Source organism: Zonotrichia albicollis, chromosome 6, assembly GCF_047830755.1.
Source record: "Zonotrichia albicollis isolate bZonAlb1 chromosome 6, bZonAlb1.hap1, whole genome shotgun sequence".
Lineage (NCBI taxonomy): Eukaryota > Metazoa > Chordata > Aves > Passeriformes > Passerellidae > Zonotrichia > Zonotrichia albicollis.
In genome coordinates this window covers 61,436,370-61,456,587 of record NC_133824.1, presented here as the reverse complement: position 1 = coordinate 61,456,587, position 20,218 = coordinate 61,436,370, and the positions used below count along the sequence as shown (strand labels likewise).

Here is a 20,218-nt window from a genome sequence, read left to right as displayed (position 1 = left end):
CAAATTTTATTTTTTCTCTTATCAATAGTTTAGTATGTTGTTTACATACTAGACAATGTACAAAGAGAAAGGTACTAAAAGTTACAGGTTAGGTTGTTGTTTATTTTTTAACTAAAAAGTTACAGGTTAGGTTGTTATTTTTTCTCCTTTCAATAGTTTAGTATGCTGTTTACATACTAGACTTAATGTACAAAGAGAAAGGTACTAAAAGTTACAGGTTAGGTTGCTGTTTATTTTTTTCTCTTACCAATTTTATTTTTTCTCTTATCAATAGTTTAGTACAAAGAGAAAGGGACTAAAAAGTTACAGGTTAGGTTGCTGTTTATTTTTTTCTCTTATCAATTTTATTTTTTCTCTTATCAATGGTTTAGTATGTTGTTTACATACTAGACAATGTACAAAGAGAAAGGTACTAAAAGTTACAGGTTAGGTTGTTGTTTATTTTTTAACTAAAAAGTTACAGGTTAGGTTGCTATTTATGTTTTTCTCTTATCAATTTTATTTTTTCTCTTATCAATAGTTTAGTACAAAGAGAAAGGTACTAAAAAGTTACAGGTTAGGTTGCTGTTTATGTTTTTCTCTTATCAATTTTATTTTTTCTCTTATCAATAGTTTAGTACAAAGAGAAAGGGACTAAAAAGTTACAGGTTAGGTTGTTGTTTATTTTTTAACTAAAAAGTTACAGGTCAGGTTGCTGTTTATTTTTTTCTCTTACCAATTTTATTTTTTCTCTTATCAATAGTTTAGTATGTTGTTTAAATACTAGGCTTAGTGTACAAAGAGAAAGGTGCTAAAAATTACAAGACACAAAGGTTTAAGGTCTTTTAAAGTTATTTTGCTTAATTAACTTTTAGAATGTATTTTATTTTTACCTTTCTACTAATAATTAATTATTTGTTTGTTCTCCCAGTATTTGTGTTGTGGTTCTTTCTAACCAATCACTCTGTGTTATTAATACTGTAAAAATGGAGTAGATGAAGAAGATCAGATAATGCTCAAAATCCTCCAGCTTGTTTTCTATCACCTCCAAACTAAAAACCCAAAACTCTTGAGTTTTTCACCCTGTGATAAACTATACTAATATTTATTCATATACTAATTCACTATACTAATATAATTAATACTAATAAGTATAATATAATTAATATAATATAATATAATATAACATAATATAATATAACATAATATAATATAATATAATATAATATAATATAATATAATTAATATAATATAATATAATATAATATAATATAATATAATATATAACATAATATAATATATAACAATATATAATACTCTCTATTATGTAATATAATTATAATAAAATATATAACATACTGTATATTATATTATGTTATATTATATTATATTATATTATATTATATTATATTATATTACATTACATTACATTACATTACATTATATTATGTTATATTATGTTATGTTATGTTATATTATGTTATATTATGTTATATTATGTTATATTATGTTATATTATGTTATATTATATTATATTTAACAATAACTACTATAATTTATACTAATACTAATGCAGGATGGTGATCCCACCACTCCCCTGAAAATCCCCTTCCAATGCCTGACAACTCCTCCAGTGAAGAGATTTTGCCTGAAAATTGTTCAAGGGGGGCAGGATTGTAACTCAGTTCCAACCCCAGCAAACACAAAATTCCTGCAGTTTTTTTTTCAGGTAATTCCTGAAACTTCCTAACAAACAGGGACACCTGAGGAGAATTCCTGATGATATGGAAAAACAAGAATGGAGGAAAATGGCCTCTATTTCCCATTTTCAAGCCCACAATAAATACTTCTGTTGCTCATTTTACCATGTATTTAAGATTATTCTATAAAATACATAGTGGAAGATATAAAAGTCATCTCAAGCTGATGCTGCAGCCCAAGCTCATCTCTTGCCTTAAACACAATTATTTAGTTAAATATAAATGGTTTTCCCAAATTCCACAGCAATCACTTTGATTTTCAACTCCAGGGTTGAAACTGGGATTCCTCAGACCAGGTATTTATGGACCAAAGCATGGGAAGGAAATGGAAATGGAAGTGGAAATAGAAATGGAAATGAAAATGGAAATGGAAGTGAAAATGGAAATGGAAATGGAAATGGAAATGGAAATGGAAATGGAAATGGAAATGGAAATGGAAATGGAAGTGGACATGGAAATAGCTTCTGGAAATGGAAGTGGACATGGAAATGGCTGCTGGAAATGGAAATGGAAGTGGAAGTGGAAATGAAAATGGAAATAGAAATGGAAATGGAAATAGAAATGGAAATGAAAATGGAAATGGAAATGAAAATAATTGCTGGAAATGGCTACTGGAAATGCACATGGACATGGAAATGGAAATGGAAGTGGAAATGGAAATGGAAGTGGAAATGGCCATGGAAATGGCTGCTGGAAATGGAAGTGGAAATGGAAATGGACATGGAAATAGATGCTGGAAATGGAAATGGAAATGGAAATGGACATGGAAATAGATGCTGGAGATGGACATGGACATGGAAATGGCTGCTGGAAATGGAAATGGAAGTGGAAATGGAAATGAAAATGGAAATGGAAGTGAAAATGGACATGGAAATAACTGCTGGAAATGGCTACTGGAAATGCATGTGGACATGGAAATAGCTGCTGGAAATGGAAATGGAAATGGAAGTGGAAGTGGAAATGGAAATGGCCATGGAAATGGCTGCTGGAGATGGACATGGACATGGAATTGGCTGCTAGAAATGGACACAGTCATGGAAATGGCTGCTGGAAATGGACATGGAAATGGGGAAATGACTGCTTGAGATGGATCAATGGCCTTGGGAAAGCCCAGCCAAGCATTTCCCAGTCCAGGTGAGGTTCTTGCTGGGCTGACCATCACAAAACCAGGCTGGGAAGGAAGAGCCTCGACCCACAGCTAGAAACTCACTCCAAAATAACCTTGGAGGAAGAAGAGAGGGAGTGTTTGCTGGCAGGGCTGGTACAGAACACGCTGTCAGACCTGGAGGCACGAGGTAGCTGCATCCCTGACCCTGTCACACCAGCTGGGGGCTGCAAGAGCACCAACAGGCCTGAGTCCTGCTGGAACTGCTCCAAGCAGCACCTGGCAGAGCATGGAGGTGTCAGGAGGTGAGGGGCTGGGGCAGGAACAGGATTTACCTTGCAGGAGGTACCTGGCACTCAGGTGGATGTTGATGCTGGCGTGCAGACCAGAGATGAGCCTGTAGAAAGCTCTTTTCTCCACACAGAGCCCTGCAAAGAAAAGGGCAGTTAAAGACATGGAAAGCACTCACTGGATTGTGAGGTAGGAATCTAATCCCACTGAGAGTGGCCACTAATCCCACCATTTCCCATCTCCTGCCCATCCCAGGAGGAGCAACCACGTTCAGAGCAAGGATTACCTTTGAGCCACTTGTAAAATGTGTGCCCTGGAAAGAAATGAAAACACATCAGTGAGGGAACAGCCCGAGCCTGATGCCCTGAATCCACCTCCAGGCTGGCCCCAGAGGAGCCTCTGCCCACTGCAGTTTGCAGAAATTGGGAAAGGAGCATTAAAAGAGCATGAAAAGAGTTTTCCTGCCCCCCTTGTGAGTGATGCTTCCCTAACACGGCCCAGCAGCAGCTCAAAGAGCACGTGGGCTTTCCCCAGGGGCCTGGGGGGCACAGCAGGGAAAAACAAGATCAGGGATTGCTTTCCTCTTCTGGCCACACTGGGGAGAGGGATGTTTTTATAAAACAAACAAAGCAACCAACCAAAAAACCACAGAGTGCAACCGAGCGTGCAGAATGGCACAAGCCAGGGCTGCACTGTGCCTGCTCTGTGTGCAGGGAAGGGATCTGGAGATCAGGATTTGGGGAAAATGCTGTGGAGAAGGGAGAACTGCAGGGAACAGCCCTTCCCAGGGCCTCAGCGAGTTGGGCACCCCTCTCCTACAGCTCCAGATAATTTGGGATTGAGTCTGTTCAAAGCTGTCTCAGTCATAAGCACTGAAAAAAAACCAAGACAATTCTTGTCCCCAAAGGCTTCTCACACTTGAGTGATTGCCTTCAGACTGGACTTGTGCTGTTAAAAAGATGCTGGTGGACTTTGCAAACCCTTCACAGGAGGAAGGGCTGGGCCAGGGAGCTCACAGGGATCTCCCTTCACTGTGCTGAGCAGGGACAGGACCCAGGGAAGGGCTGGGTTGGATACCAGGAAAGGTTCCACTATTCCAGAGGGTGCTGGCACTGCCCAGGCTGCCCAGGGAATGGGCACAGCCCCAGAGCTCCAGGAGTGTTTGGACAGCACTGCCAGGGATGCCAGGGTGGGATTGTTGGGGGTCTGTGCAGGGACAGATCTGGACTCTGATCCTTGTGATCCCATTTAGGATTTCCTGTGATGCCATGTCTCCCATTCCTGGTTTGCCTGATGAATGATTTTGCCAACCAGGTGCATGATCTGAGGCACAGCCCGTGACAGCAGGATGAGGACACCCCACTTGTTTCTGTTGGCAGTAAAAACAAACAGTGCCACTCACCTCCATCATCTCCTGGGGGAAAATGCACAAGTGGTGGAGGGGAGAGAGAGAAAAAGAGAATAAAAACATTACACACAACCAAAATTAAGCTCCAAAGTGCAACTACTGCTCTGCTCATCTGCTGTGACCAGAGAAGGATCCTCCCCAGGGAGGTTTGGGAATGTTCTGAACACAGAAACCCCAAGGGCAGCACTGAGGGCACCGGATGAGAACAGTGCTGAGTAACCTGACCAGTGCAGGGGGGATCAATACTTGCAAAGGAAGTCCAGGCTGATATTTCCAGGGACATTGCACATCTCCTTCAGCAGAAGAGCCACCCCTTCCCACCAGGGTCACAGGAGGGGGATGAGCAGCACAATAGCTTAGGGGGAAATGAAAATGAAAATGGAAATGGAAGTGAAAATGGAAATGAAATGAAATGAAAATAACTGCTGGAAATGGCTGCTGGAAATGCACGTGGACATGGAAATGGAAATGGAAATGGAAATGGAAATGGAAATGGAAATGGAAATGGAAATGGAAGTGGAAGTGGAAATGAAATGAAAATAACTGCTGGAAATGGCTGCTGGAAATGCACATGGACATGGAAATGGCTGCTGGAAATGGAAATGGAAGTGGAAATGGACATGGACATGGAAATGGCTGCTGGAAATGGAAATGGACATGGAAATGGGGAAATGGCTGCTTGAGATGGATCAATGGCCTTGGGAAAGCCCAGCCAAGCATTTCCCAGTCCAGGTGAGGTTCTTGCTGGGCTGACCATCATAAAACCAGGCTGGGAAGGGACAGCCTCGACCCACAGCTAGAAACTCACTCCAAAATAACCTTGGAGGAAGAAGAGAGGGAGTGTTTGCTGGCAGGGCTGGTACAGCCATCTCATTTACATCCATCTCTTCAGACACCAGGGACCCAGGGACAGCTCAGCCCTGCTCCCAACCCCTCCAAAACTCACCCTTTTTTCCAGGACTGGAAGATCAGGCATTCTTTTTCCACAATGGATGCTAGAAAAACCCACTTCCAGGTGCCACAAAATTCTACACTTGGTCAAGAGCTACGAGATTATTTCTGATCCAGCAGGAGAAGGAGCCCAGGGAACATTTGCTGCTCCTGGAGCTGGGATCAGTTCACTACTAACCCACTTAGTGAGATAAATGAATGACTCACCTCTGCCAGATGCCAAAGGTCTTTTTACATTCTGAGGCCTAGGAGGAGGAAAAAAAAATAATTTAAATAAGAGATGTAAATAAGTTACTGTCTCTTGTGTGCACAAACAGAGCAGAGCAGAGACAGCTACTTCAAACAGCCTGAGGGGATCTAAAATCCTCTTCCATGCTTTAACTTTGCTCAGGAAGGGAAAGGACAGAGGGAAATGTGGATTTCTGTGGGGGGGTGGTGTTGCTTTCTCCTTTTTTTTCAAAAAAAAAAGAAAGGAAAAGTAAATTCTCTTCTTTTGGGGCAGCCACGTGACTTGTCCCTGGTGTAACCCACCAGGAGGATGAGGATTCATTCCTGCCCCTCAATCAGCACCCTCAGGTTGGTGGAACTGGACCCCAAAGCACCTACTTGAAGCAGTTTTCCTCATAAATGCTGTTCCAGATTTTCCAGGCATCGGGGCCCTTGTAGCCAGTGTAACGCTCTGGGTTCAGGAGCAGATCCACGTACTCAGCATCAGGAGAGTGGATGTCTGTGGAGCACAGCTGCCTCAGGGACAACGATTTTCTCAGGGAAAATGACATTTCCCAGGGCTGACCCAGCCACCCCTGCCCCACCTTGCTGAACACAGCAAGGCCCAGAGCAGCAAGGAAGCTTTGTCAGAAATATTTGTGTGTTATTTTCGAAAACACTCAGGTCAGGGGGGTGGGAAGGAGCAGAAATGCTGTTGTGATGATATCTGACACTGGAATTGGGGCTGTTCAGCCTGGAGAACAGGAGGGTGTGTAGAGCCCTCACAGCAACATTCCAGGATCTGAAGAGGCTACAGGGAGTGGGAGAGGAGCTCTCACTCAGGATCTGTAGGGACAGGACACAGGGAATGGCTTCCCACTGCCAGAGGGCAGGGATGGGTGGGATATTGGGATGGAATTCCTGGCTGGGAGGGTGGGCAGGCCCTGGCACAGGTGCCCAGAGCAGCAGTGGCTGCCCCTGATCGCTGGCAGTGCCCAAGGCCAGGCTGGACAGGGCACCCTGGGACAGTGGAAGGTGTCCCTGCCATGGCAGGGGTGGAATAAGATGGGCTTGAAGGTTCCAACCCAAACCATTCCATGACTGAAAGCTGTGCAGAAGTGCACAAATCCCATGCCAGCCCTGCCATCCCTGCAGGTGCCCATACCATCAGCCTCACAGAAGCTGTCCGAGGAGTCGTCGTGCTGTGCCCACTGCAGCACTGCCTGCCGTGTTTCCTTGCTGCAAAAAACGAGGGGAAAACTCTCAGAGAGGGCTCTGATCCCAGCTTTCCTTCAGGACAAGGAAGGATTATGGTAAAAGAAGCCAAACCTCAAAGAATCATCCACAGCTCCGAGTCTCTTGGCTTCCTCACACTCCTCAGCGAGGCTGTTGGCTTCTTCTGAGTACTGGGTTGGAAAGCAAAGGGGTGGGGAGGGATGAGGGTTAAAAAATAAATTATTTTCTCTTTCAATTTAGCCTTCAGTGCACTATTAACAGAGGTTAAACCCCAGAAAGCCTTTCATGGTTCAGCCTCACTGTGTTTGCACAGGATGGCCCAAAGGTTTGTGCAATGCTGACGAGTCTTGCAGCCCTGGCAGTGCCTTGGGAGCTTTGTGTGCTTGGTGACACCAACTCCTGGAGAGATGGCAGAACACCTGGCTCCCTCCAGCACAGCCACCTCACAGCCTCTGTGCTCTCCAGGCACTTGAAGAGAGTAAAATTTCAAGTCTAAAGAACATTCTGACATTTACTGAGCCATGCTCAAAGCCTGGGGGCAGATTGGGGTTCCTCATGACAAAAAAGACTTTGAGAGGGTCCAGGGAAGGGAATGGAGCTGGGGAAGGGAATGGAGCACCAGGAGAGGCTGAGGGAGCTGGGCAGGGGCTGCAGAATCCCTGAGGAGCTGGGCAGGGGCTGGAGAATCCCTGAGGAGCTGGAAGGGGCTGGAGAATCCCTGAGGAGCTGGAAGGGGCTGCAGAATCCCTGAGGGAGCTGGAAGGGGCTGCAGAATCCCTGAGGAGCTGGAAGGGGCTGCAGAATCCCTGAGGAGCTGGGCAGGGGCTGCAGAATCCCTGAGGAGCCGGGCAGGGCTCACCTGGAGCAAAGGAGGCTCAGGGGCCCTTGTGGCTCTGCACAGCTCCTGCCAGGAGTGAGGGTCGGGCTCTGCTCCAGGGAACAGGGACAGGACAAGGGGAAACAGCCACAAGCTGCACCAGGAGAGGTTTAGATTGGACATGAGGGAAAATTCCTTCCTGGAAAGGGTTGCCAGGCATCAGAAGGAGCTGCCCAGGGTGGTGGAGGAGTTTCCATCCCTGGATGTGATAAAACCCCACGTGGATGTGGCACATGAGGACACTGGGCTGGTGCAGAGTGCCCGCTGGGCTAGATGATCTTCCAGGTCTTTTCCAACCTTGTCACTTTTATGGCACAAAACTGGAGCACAAAACAAACCCCCCTCGTCCTTTTGTGCTCAGCCACACCCACCTTGTAACTTCCAGCTCTGATTCCATCGGGGACTTCATCCTGAAAGGCAAAACAAGGCAAGTGCCACCTGTGGGGCTGCTGAGACCCCTCAGCCCCATCTCTGGGAAAGGTCTGGGGTGTCACCACAGCTGCCAGAGGTGACAAGGTGACAACAGCACTCAGCCCAGCCTGCAGCACGTCCAACCCCTCACTCCTCCCCACACCAAGGAGAAGAAACGTTCCTAGTGGTTTATTTTGATTTTTTTTTTAATTTACTGCAAGATTCCTTTTCTCCAAAGGTCTGAAGCCTTCCTCAGGTGCTACACCAGGTTGTGCTTTGCTTATCCCAGCAGGAATTTGGGAAAGCCAGGCAGGAACCCAGGTGCCACCTCAGATTTTTCATCTACCAGCCCCTGACACATGATATCCCAAACTTCCCTCTGACCATTCCATCATGGAATGTCAGCCCCACACAAGCAGCCCCAAAATTGTCCTCAACTTCCATTTTCTCCAGGAGTAGGAAGGCAATAGAACCATTTCTACAGGAGCAAAGAGTGTGATGGTAAAAAGAAAAATTAAGCAATAAGAGTTATTTTTATTATTATTTTAATTAAGGACAGCAGGGACAGTCAGTTCTTAAAATAAGAACAACTTTTAGCTAAAACTTAGGTAATTGTAACAGAACTCCATCACATTACTCATAATCACTACCAAAAATAGATTTTTTTTTTTAAGGAAGAAAAAGTTATTTAAACAACATTTAGGGTTATTTTGAGGTGTAAAAAAAAAAAAAAACAACTTCATCATTCCATTTTAGAAGCCAAGAGTGAGGGAGTAAGACAGTCTGTGCTGGCTGTCAACACCAAAACATGAAATGTCCCCAAAGGGGCCACCAAGCTGTGACTCCCTCACCCCCTCAGGGTGTTTTCTTACAGCTGAGGGAACAAAACCCTTTTGTCCAGGATACAGGGACAGGAATGCCCTTGGAAATGGAAATGGGATGCTCAAAGAGCCATTTCTCCTGCAACAGGGCTGGAAAGCTCTGAGACAAATTCATCAGCCAAAATTAAATCACAGTGCAGCTCATGGGCAACAAATTCTGTCAATTAACACAAAAACTATAATGGATTTGCCCTAAAAACTAGTTACTAATGGAAAAATAACGACCAGGAGAAGTTTTTGGCTGTTTGCAGAGGGTCAGCTGTTAAAAGCCCAGCTTGCCTTGAAACTTTAATCAGTAATATTACAGAATTCAGGATTTTGGCCTTTCTTAGGGCCAGCAGTGTTGCTGCACCCATGAAAGATCCACCAGAGCCCCAGTTTTGCTGTAACTAAAATAACAAAGTTCAGTCACTTGTTTGCTGTTTCCTCTTGGTCTGCAAAAGCTAAATAAATAAAAAAAATAAGGTAAAAGAATGGATTTGGTACTTACAGAGGGGCAGGGCTGCACAGCACAGTCTCTCATCCCACAGTGACTGTTGTCCTCCCAAAAGGGACAAGGTTTCTGGAGGTTTACCTGCAAACAACACATCACCCTGTTCAATAACTCATCTCCCCCATGCAGCCAAGCCAACCTTCCCATTTTCCCAAGAGAAATCCAAGTTCTGCACTTGTTTGTTCCAACCAGCAACTCCTTGGTGACCCAGAATCCACCCCATGGAATCCAATCCATGGAATCTCTGGCAGCAACAGCCATCCATGAACCTGAGGGTCTGGAACCGATGCAGGTTTTCCATGGGCAATTCTCTCATTATGGATCATAAATTAAAATTGCTCATCAGCATCTTTAAATCACAGCTCACCAAAGGAACTCCTCTCACTAAGGTGTTGCTTAATGGGGAAAAATGGGTAAGAAAATATCTTTGAAATCCTCTTAAAAGTACATTGCATCTTATTGAGATTCTCCTCGTAACAGAAGGCTCCAACTGCATCCTTTAAAGGGTTAAAATGCAGATGTCTGATTCTAAAAAGATCAGCAATAATTCATAGGAAATTTTAAAAAAGACAGCAGCACACAAATAAATACAATTTTTACAAGGAAAAATGACCTTGTAGTATCTAAAATAGTCACTTTGCAGGAGTTCATTCAGTCTAGGGAAAAGTTTGTAGTTGTTGAAGGCATCGATGGTTTCTACATCACACGTGCAGTCATCTAAATAACCAGTAACCTGGGGGAGAAAAAAACAATAAAATCACAATCAACAACATAAAAAAATTAAATCAAATATAACAACTAAATATAAATAACTAAATATATAACAAATATAAACAACTCAGGCAGGGTTTTCTAACACTGCAGACAATAAAACAATTCATCATTTTCTTTCCTTTTCCCAGCAAGCCAAGTTTAAGCAGAAGGGACATGGCTGCAGTGAGCACAGGCTGCCAGCTCAGGTCCCTCCTGGGGGAGCCTCAGGAAGCCACTCCTGGAGGATAACAGGGAGTTAGAGCTGCAGTCTGCATGTGGGACCAGTCAGGCAACACTGCCACAATGCAGCCCCAGAGAAACTGCTTGTGGCTCATCAGCTTTGGTCTGGTTTGGTTTGGTTTGGTTTGGTTTGATTGGGTTGGGTTGGATTTGGTTTGGTTTGGTTTGGATTGGATTGGATTGGATTGGATTGGATTGGGTTGGATTGGTGTGGTTTGGTTTGGTTTGGTTTGGTTTGGATTGGTTTGGATTGGTGTGATTTGGTTTGGATTGGTTTGGTTTGGTTTGGTTTGGTTTGGTTGGGTTTGGTTTGGATTGGTTTGGTTTGGTTGGATTGGATTGGTTTGGTTGGGTTTGGTTTGGATTGGTTTGGATTGGTTTGGTTTGGTTTGGTTTGGGTTGGTTTGGATTGGTTTGGTTGGGTTTGGTTTGGTTTGGTTGGGTTTGGTTTGGATTGGTTTGGTTTGGTTTGGTTGGATTGGATTGGTTTGGATTGGTGTGATTTGGTTTGGATTGGTTTGGTTTGGTTTGGTTTGGTTTGGTTGGGTTTGGTTTGGTTTGGTTGGGTTTGGTTTGGATTGGTTTGGTTTGGTTTGGTTTGATTGGATTGGTTTGGTTTGGTTTGGATTGGTTTGGTGTGGTTTGGTTTGGTGTGGTTTGGTTTGGTTTGGTTTGGTTTGGTTTGGTTGGTTTGGTTTGGTTGGTTTGGTTTGGTTTGGTTTGGTTTGGTTTGGATTGGTTTGGTTTGGTTTGGTGTGGTTTGGTTTGGTTTGGATTGGTTTGGTTTGGTTGGATTGGATTGGTTTGGATTGGTTTGATTTGATTTGGTTTGGTTTGGTTTGATTTCATTTGGTTTGGATTGGTTTGGTTGATTTGGTTTGGTTTGATTTGATTGGATTGGTTTGGTTTGGTTTGGTTTGGTTTGGTTTGGTTGGGTTTGGTTGGGTTTGGATTGGTCTGCTCTGCTCTGCTCTGGTCTGGACAGGTCTGGAGCTCCCTGGGACAGTGGAGGTGTCCCTGCCATGGCAGGGTGGCACTGGCTGATCTTTAACGTCCCTTCCATCCCAAACCATTCCGTGACTCTGGGATTGGTGCAGCAGTCCCCCTGCTGGCCTCAGAGAGCCCTCTGGCACAAAAACATCTGCTCTGCATCTGCTGGATCCTTCTTGCATCATCCTGAACAACTCAACAGCCTTTGTGCAAGCCCTGAAGGAAATAAAACCAACAAAGAAAGCAGCAGTACAAATTCAGCTGTGGTTTCCTGACACATCCATTACTGGCAGATTACAAAGTTGCTCAACACAGAAGTAATTTTGCTTCTCCCACACCCCCAGTGAGTCCTTGGGGAAATCAGAGAATTCTGGAATCATCCAGGATGGAAAAGATCATTGAGTTCAACCAGCACTGCCCATGTCCCAGGTGCCACATCCAGGGAGATTTTCAATCCCTCCAGGGATGGGGGACTCCAGCACTGCCCTGGGCAGCTGTGCCAGGGCTGGACAAACCTTTCCAGGAAGGAAATTTCCCCAATATCCAATTTAAAGCTCCTCTGCTACAACTTGAGGCTGTTCTCCCTCCTCCTGTCCCTGTCCCCTCCTCGTGCAGAGCCACAAGGGCCCCCTGAGCCTCCTCTGCTCCAGGCTGAGCCCCTGCCCGGCTCCCTCAGCTGCTCCTCACAACCCAGCAAGAGCTACACAACAACTAAAATAAAATTCTATTTACCAGCATGGAAATGGAGCAGAGAGGAGGATGCAGAAATGGAGCACAGAGTCACATGAAATGGGGAGGTGGGGGAAAAAATAGCCAGAATTCCCCACCCCACTGGAATGACTCTGTTTTGTTGAGGCACCGTGGTCTGGAGGCTCACTCATATTTTCAGTGTTTACACTGCAGCTCAGTGTGTCACCCTCACACATTTACTGAATTCTGTCCTGCATTTTGCACACTAATGAAGATTAGCAGTGATTTAAGATTTCCCCTAACCTGAATCACCCTTGTAAAAACAAACAGCAGCAATTTGCTAATCCAGTTACCCAATTTAAAGCCGTTGCAAATTTATATAGACATTAAAAAAAAACTCATCAAAACAACAAACCACAGGCATTAACCAACCACATCTTTATTTCCTGAAATCTTTACATCCTTCAAGGCAGGAAGCTTAAAGGTAGAGTCTAAAAGTGACCTAAAATAAGATTTGGGGATAACCTTCAGCTGCTCTCTGTATCCAAAGGAATGACATCCCTGTAAAAGTGGGATCACTGCAGCTCCCACCAACCCCCTCTGGCAGCACCATTTGGGCCAGGTCTGGTTTTGTTATGTCTGGTGACCAATTCCAGCCAGAACCAACCTCATCCTGAATAAAATCCAGAGATGCAAAACCAACATCACTTTTTTTCTTGTCAAGCCAAAAGAGATGACAGCAGCTCACGTGGACTTAATTTTATTTGGTTTGCATACCCTGCAGGCAATTAAATAATTCAGTTTGCAGGCTGAACACTGCATGGAACTACACACAAGAAAGATTCTTGACTGAAATTACACGAAAGTTATACACTGAAAGATCTGAGCTTGAGGCTTCAGCTGCAATCTTGTAATCTAACTTTGTCTTCTAGTAGTAGGAAAAGATGCCAGAAAACAGGAAAACAGTGCAAGAGGAGCTGGAAATAAATGAATTAATGGATGATATCACTGTACTACTTTTTCCAGCAGTTGTCTGTGCTCTACCCCACCAGGGAAGCACTGCAAGATGATCCCAAATCCTTAGGACTGGATGGGGGTTGTGTTTGGAGCTCTCCAAATCCCAGTTTATTGGTGGGATCAGCCTCAGGGTCACCCTGAACACACCCGTGGGGGCAAGGGGCAAAGGGAAAGGTGCTGGGAAAACTCCACATCTGCTCAATCCTTCTTCCTCCAAGCATTTCAGCCAGAATGGGTAAAAATGGGCAATTTCCCCAGGCTGTGTGTGCCCAACCTACAGCCAGAGGAGCACAGAGGAGAAGCAGCACCAAGAGCTGAGGCTCCTCAGAGCCCTGGTGAAAGGCCCAGTGATGCCCAGCTTGAAGCTGAGTCATTCAGCACTCAGGGAAGTGGCAGTGCCAGATCATTTGGCAGAACCTGTCTTCATTTCAGAGGTTCCCTCTTGCTCCACAACTACCCCAGAACCTAAGACTCAGGGAAGTGGCAGTACCAGATCATTTGGCAGGACTTGTTTCCATTTCAGAGGTTCCTTCTTGCTCCACAACTACCCCAGAACCTAAGACTCAGGGAAGTGGCAGTGCCAGATCATTTAGCAGGATTTCTCTTCATTTCAGAGGTTCCCTCTTGCTCCACAACTACCCCAGAACCTAAGACTCAGGGAAGTGGCAGTGCCAGATCATTTGGCAGGATTTCTCTTCATTTCAGAGGTTCCCTCTTGCTCCATGACCCCCCAGAACCCATTTTTCAGCCCTCACCTGGTTTGGGATTTCACTTCTGCTGCCAGAGCAGCAGAGCTCCGTGTCAAACGTGCCCTCCTGTGGGTGGTACCCTAAAACACTTCCTCCCACCCCACAAACAAAATATTGACCTACATGCCCAGCCTGTGCCAGGGAGAGCAGCTGTTTGAGATAAACCAGGGATGGGTCCAGCCCCCAGCATGTGCCATGAGCCTGCTGGCACCGTGAATCACCAGTGAGTGAGGGGTTTGCTCGCCTGCCCTGGCTGTGAGAGGCCAGCAGGAGGCTGGGCTGGGCTGGGCTGGGCTGTGCCAGCGGGACAGAGCTGCAGGAGTGGCTCTGGTGTTGAGTGAGCTCCAGGGTGAGGCGCCACAACCCCAAAATCCAACCTCGTGTGCTGGGAACACCAACAGCAGGGACTGTGCAATCCCTGGGCTTGGCCTCTGCTTCAGCCTCCTTGCCCTCCATGCTGCTCCTCCCACCTCCTTCTGCTGCCCTGAGGGTCACAGGAGCATCCCCTGAGCAGTGGATTTTGGGATTTCCTTGTGCTGTGTCCCACACCACAGCCAGGCAGGAAAGGAGAACTTCTCCCTGTATTCCCCACCACAACCAGGCTGGAAAGAAGGAAAATCTTTCCCTGCATCTCCCACCACAGGCAGGCAGGAAGGAGAATCTTTCCCTGCATCTCCCATTACAGTCTGGAAAGAAGGAGCACTTTTCCCTGCATCTCCCACCACAGCCAGGCTGAAAAGGAGAGCTTTTCCTGCATCTCCCATTACAGGCAGGAAAGGAGAACTTTTCCTGCATTTCCCACCACAACCAGGCTCAAAGAAGGAGAATCTTTCCCTGCATCTCCCATCACAACCAGGCTGAAAAGAAGGAGCACTTTTCCCTGAATCTCCCACCACAGCCAGGTAGGAAAGAAGGAGAACCTTTCTCTGAATCTCCCACCACAGCCAGGCAGGAAAGAAGAACTTTTCCTGCATCTCCCATTACAGGCAGGAAAGGAGAACCTTTCCCTGCATCTCTCCCACCACAGCCAGGCTGAAAGAAGGAGAATCTTTCCCTGCATCTCCCATTACAGGCAGGAAAGAAGGAGAACTTTTCCCTGCATCTCCCACCACAGGCAGGCTGAAAAGGAGAGCTTTTCCTGCATCTCCCATTACAGGCAGGAAAGGAGAACCTTTCCCTGCATCTCCCACCACAACCAGGCTCAAAGAAGGAGAATCTTTCCCTGCATCTCCCATTACAGGCAGGAAAGGAGAACTTCTCCCTGCATTTCCCACCACAGCCAGGCTGGAAAGAAGGAAAATCTTTCCCTGCATCTCCCACCACAGGCAGGCAGGAAGGAGAATCTTTCCCTGCACCTCCCATTACAGGCAGGAAAGAAAGAAGGAGCACTTTTCCCTGAATCTCCCACCACAGCCAGGCAGGAAAGAAGAACTTTTCCTGCATTTCCCACCACAGCCAGGCTGGAAAGAAGGAGAATCTTTCCCTGCATCTCCCATTACAGGCTGGAAAGAAAGAAGGAGCACTTTTCCCTGCATCTCCCACCACAGGCAGGCAGGAAAGGAGAACTTCTCTCTGCATCTCTCCCACCACAGCCAGGCTGAAAGAAGGAGAATCTTTCCCTGCATCTCCCATTACAGGCAGGAAAGGAGAACTTTTCCTGCATCTCCCACCACGAAAGGAGAACTTCTCCCTGCATTTCCCACCACAACCAGGCTGGAAAGAAGGAAAATCTTTCCCTGCATCTTCCATTACAGGCAGGAAAGAAAGAAGGAGAACTTTTCCCTGCATCTCCCACCACAGCCACAACAGGGCCCAGGGAAGGGAGTGCCACAGAGGCTGAGGGATTGGGTTTAGCCTGTACCAACTTCCCTGGCTCTGCCTGCTCCTCTGAACAAATCCCAGGCTTATGGTGAGCAGATGCCTTCCCTGCTCCCTCAACAGAAGTTTCCTGGTACAAAGGAGTTGGATTTCCATGATTCTTGTGGGTCCCTTCCAGATTCTATGAAATTATTTCCCTTTCATCTTTCCAGTGCACTTGGGCAGGTTGCTGGCAGCCAGCTGAGCACAATCACTCCTGCCCTGGAAGCTTTATCTGCCACTCCAGGTGTTTATCCCCATCTTCTGCCCAGAAAACAAGGACTCGGTTTCCCAGAACTCACACAGAAGTGAATCTCACATGGGAGCCCCAGGATGGGGTCAGAGCAGGGCCTGAAGGGCTGTCACAGCACCCCAGAACGGTTTGGGTTGGAAGGGAGCCTAAAGACCATTTAGTGCCACCCCTGCCATGGCAGGGACACCTTCCACCATCCCAGGTGGCTCCAGACCCTGCCCAGCCTGGCCTTGGGCACTGCCAGGGATCAGGGGCAGCCACAGCTGCTCTGGGAAAACTGAGCCAGAGCCTCACAACCCTCATAGGGAACAATTCCTTCCCAATATCCATCCAGCCCTGCCCTCTGGCAGTGGGAGCCATTCCCTGTGTCCTGTCCCTCCATCCCTTGTGCATCCTCTCTCTCCTGTCAGCTCCCTTCAGGTACAGGAAGGTCACAATTAGACCTCCCTGAAGTGTTTTCTTTTCCAGGCTGCACAATCCCAACTCTCCCAGCCTTTCCTCCCAGGAGAGCTGCTCTGATCATCTTGGTGGCCTCCTCTGGACTCCACCAGCTCCATGTTCCTCCTGTCTGCAAGGAGCAGGACACTGTTCCAGCAGGGATCTCCCCAGTGTTGCAGACATTTTTTCATAGAAATCTTTTCTTTGGGATTTGTCCATCTTCTGGGAAGCAGAGCCCCAGAAGAAGAATGTAAACAATTGTTATCAGCTGCTGTGAAATGTAGCAGGTGTCCCTGTGATTGGCTCATCTTCCTTGTGTACCATTAAAGGCCAATCACAGGAGCAGCTCAGGGACAGATTCCCTGCACACAGAACTTTGTTATTCATTCTTTCTATTCTATTCTTAGCATAGCTGCTCTCTGCAACTTCTCTTCTTTTTCTTTTTAGTATAGTTATAATGTATTATATATCATATATCAATAAATCAAGCCTTCTAATCAAGAAACAAGATTCTCGTCCTTCTCTCACCACAGTGACCGTCTAAAGACACTGTAATACCCCAGAGCACAGCAGAGGGGCAGAATGTGCCCCCAAAGATCTTCTCTCCACCTGGAAACTCCTCCTGAAGAGAGCAGAGCTCCTCTTTGCCACAGAAACGGGAGCTGTGGTGGGAATGAATCCCTGCCCCAGAGGCTGCTGAGTGAACACCAACCCCACAGGAACACAAGGACAGCCTGAAAACCTGCCCAGGTGCCATTAGGAAACTCTCCACGGCCACACTCACCCCTAATGACAGCATCCTGCCCACAGAAACATTCCCAAAGGCAGCCAGCCCTCTGCCAGACAGGAAACCTTCACAAAATCCCCTCTGCCAAACACCTGCAGCACATCCTTAATGCAGCTGCATCAGCCTGTAAACAGTAAATGAACAATAATTACCAGGAATATACAGGAGACAGCCATGGCTGACTAAAGCTCTGATGCAAACAGGAATATCTCCGGGGGGGGATGAGCTGCCTGTAAAATTGGAGGGGATTTTGATATTGGAATGTTAATCAGAGCTTGGGAAGCAGAAAGCAGCACTTGAAACAGCAGTGTTTGCAGCAACAGATGGATGTTTCTAATAAAGGTTTCAGGGCTGCTTGGTCTCTAAGGAAGGGAGGCAAAATAACAGTGCCAAAAAGCAGGTGAGGCATTGCCCTGGGTGCAGAGCAACACCCATTCCAGAATCACAGCCTGCTGCAGTCAGCACTTGGAATATTGCTGGAGCAGCACTCCCAAAAGTGGCCCTTGTCACCTGTCCCTGGCAGACAAGTCAGAGCTCCTCCAGCCACCCACACTGAGGCCTCTGCACCTCATGAGGCAGCAGGAGATGGCTCACAGGAGGAACCAGAGCTGGAGCAGGCCTGCAAGGAGCTAAACCAAGGGGGAAAAGCAGATCATTCAAGGCTGGCCCTGTATTTTCTTTGGTGGCAAATAAAAACCACCAGCCCAAGTGGATCAGCAGATTAATTTTGACCAAAAGATGAGGCAGCCCTCAGGTGTGATTTAAAAGGTTTGGTGGTTAGAAAGGCTGAGAAATGCTGCCCTTCATGACACCTTTTCCTAAAGGTAATAAAAAATCCTGCTCTAAACATTTTTAGGGAAAACACCAGGCTGCTCCACAGAATGCAAAGTGCATTGCAAGAACCCAGCAGTGCCCAGAGCAGCACACCAGCTCCTCCAGCCCAAGGAAAAGAGCCTGGCAGTCCCTGCCATGCCAGAATGCCAGGTCAGCAGTGGTTACAGCCCCTTATCCCATTCCACACTCCTGACCCAACACCCAAACCTCTCTGCTTACAGGAAGCTGCAAGGAAAAACCCTGCAGAGATCCAGAATCTAAAGGCATGTTTTTCTTTTTCAATTCTTTATCAGCAGAGTTTTTATTTACCGTTTCCACAGGAAGCTGAAAGTGTCAAGAGCCACCCCAGAAGGCAAAGCCAAAGCCAAGAGTGTAATTCCATTTGTTTTCTTTCCCCATTCTCAATTCCTGACCCACATTTAAGGACTAGAAATTTAATACAGCAAGAGTAGCCTTTAAAAAAGCTTCCTGTTTTTGAAGGCAACAAAAAAAGGGGCTGAAGACATTGTGACATCCTCACTCCTTGATCTTGCAAATGTGCTTATCACAGGAATTATTCAGGTCGCAAGGGACCTCAAAAATCATTTTATGTCACCCCCTGCCACGGGCAGGGACACCTTCCACTGTCCCAGGGTGCTCTAGGCCCTGTCCAACATATCACATCATAACCACTAAGAAATCAGATGCAATATTCTTACAAGCAGGTCGTGTAGAGCAGAAACTTTTTTTTGTGGTTCCTCAGAGTGAATAAAGGACTGATTTGCTCTCAGAGTAGGATGGAAGAGATGTGTTCAGAAGAAGAACCTGGCCTTGGGCACTTCTAGGGATCCAGGGGCAGCCACTTTGCTTGTGCAAAGTGCTCTCAGAGGGAACTGCAGAGTGATCTCTTCCTTAAATCCAGGCTTGGTACCCAGCTCTCCCATTTCTGTACCTTCCCAGAAGCTGCACTGAGTGACAGTGACACCCCTGGCACACAACATGAGGAATTAACCCCAGAGGAGTTTTAGGGAGCAGAGCAGCCCAGCTCCCACCTGGGCATGGCAGGGCAGGGTGGCAGGAGAATCCTGGGCAGCAGAGCAGCAAGGCAGGAGAGGGGATGGAGCAGCTGCCAGGGACAGCAATGATATCCCTGAAACATCCCAGGAAAGGCACCTGGGCAGCTGGGGAAGAAAGAAATGCTCAACAAGTTGGAGCACTCCCCTCTAGTGACGGGAGCAGGGAGAGAATACAGTTAAGGTGGCATGGAAGAGAACCACAGAACCCTGGAATGGTTTGGGTTAGAGAGAACTTCAAAGCTCATCCAGTCCTGGGACACCTTCCATCATCCCAGGGTGCTCCAAGCCCTGTCCAGCCTGGCCTTGGCACTTCCAGGGATCCAGGGGCAGCCACAGCTGCTCTGGGCACCCTGTGCCAGGGCCTGCCCACCCTCCGAGGGAACAATTCCTTCCCAATCTCCCATCCATCCCTGCCCTCCGGCACTGGGAGCCATTCCCTGGCTCCTGTCCTTCCATCCCTTGTCCCCAGTCCCTCTCCAGCTCTCCTGGAGCCCCTTCAGGCCCTGCCAGGGGCTCTGAGCTCTCCCTGGAGCCTCCTTCAGGTGAACACCCCCAGCTCTCCCAGCCTTTCCACCCAGCAAAGCTCCCGCAGCCCTCGGAGCATCTCGGAGCCCTCCTCCGCTCTCTCCCCTGCAGCTCCGCTCCTTCCCCACGCCGGGCACCCCGAGCTGCGCACCGCACCCGCGCCCAGCCTCCCTCTCGCTGCCGCCCGTGCCCACCTGGCAGAAGCAGCTGGGTCGGGCGGCGCGGGGCAGCGCCAGCAGCGCCAGCAGGACGAGCCGTGCCCGCAGCCCCGGCAGGACGAGCCGTGCCCGCAGCCCCGGCAGGACGCTCCCGCTCGGTGCCGCCATCTCCGTGCGCGCTCGGCCGGGGCTCGGCGGGGCCGCCCCGCTCGCACCGCCCCGCCCGGGGCGCGGCCCGGCGGCGACGCGCGGAGCTGCACGGAGCGAGCGAGG

General features: G+C 47.4%; 1 protein-coding gene across 1 annotated transcript in view; it reads right to left on the bottom strand.

Annotated features, from left to right (window-relative positions):
* Positions 1 to 20,218, bottom strand: part of ERO1A (endoplasmic reticulum oxidoreductase 1 alpha) — a 25,223-nt gene extending 5,005 nt beyond the window's left edge. The window contains exons 1-11 of the mRNA XM_074544066.1: positions 19,982 to 20,218; positions 10,213 to 10,332; positions 9,597 to 9,680; positions 8,186 to 8,224; positions 7,031 to 7,107; positions 6,867 to 6,940; positions 6,101 to 6,221; positions 5,702 to 5,739; positions 4,538 to 4,549; positions 3,422 to 3,448; positions 3,180 to 3,272 (exon numbers count right to left, since the gene is read on the bottom strand). Of these exons, the coding sequence (XP_074400167.1) occupies positions 3,180 to 3,272; positions 3,422 to 3,448; positions 4,538 to 4,549; positions 5,702 to 5,739; positions 6,101 to 6,221; positions 6,867 to 6,940; positions 7,031 to 7,107; positions 8,186 to 8,224; positions 9,597 to 9,680; positions 10,213 to 10,332; positions 19,982 to 20,113 (817 nt within the window). The 5' untranslated portion in view covers positions 20,114 to 20,218. The remainder of the gene's footprint in view (positions 1 to 3,179; positions 3,273 to 3,421; positions 3,449 to 4,537; positions 4,550 to 5,701; positions 5,740 to 6,100; positions 6,222 to 6,866; positions 6,941 to 7,030; positions 7,108 to 8,185; positions 8,225 to 9,596; positions 9,681 to 10,212; positions 10,333 to 19,981) is intronic.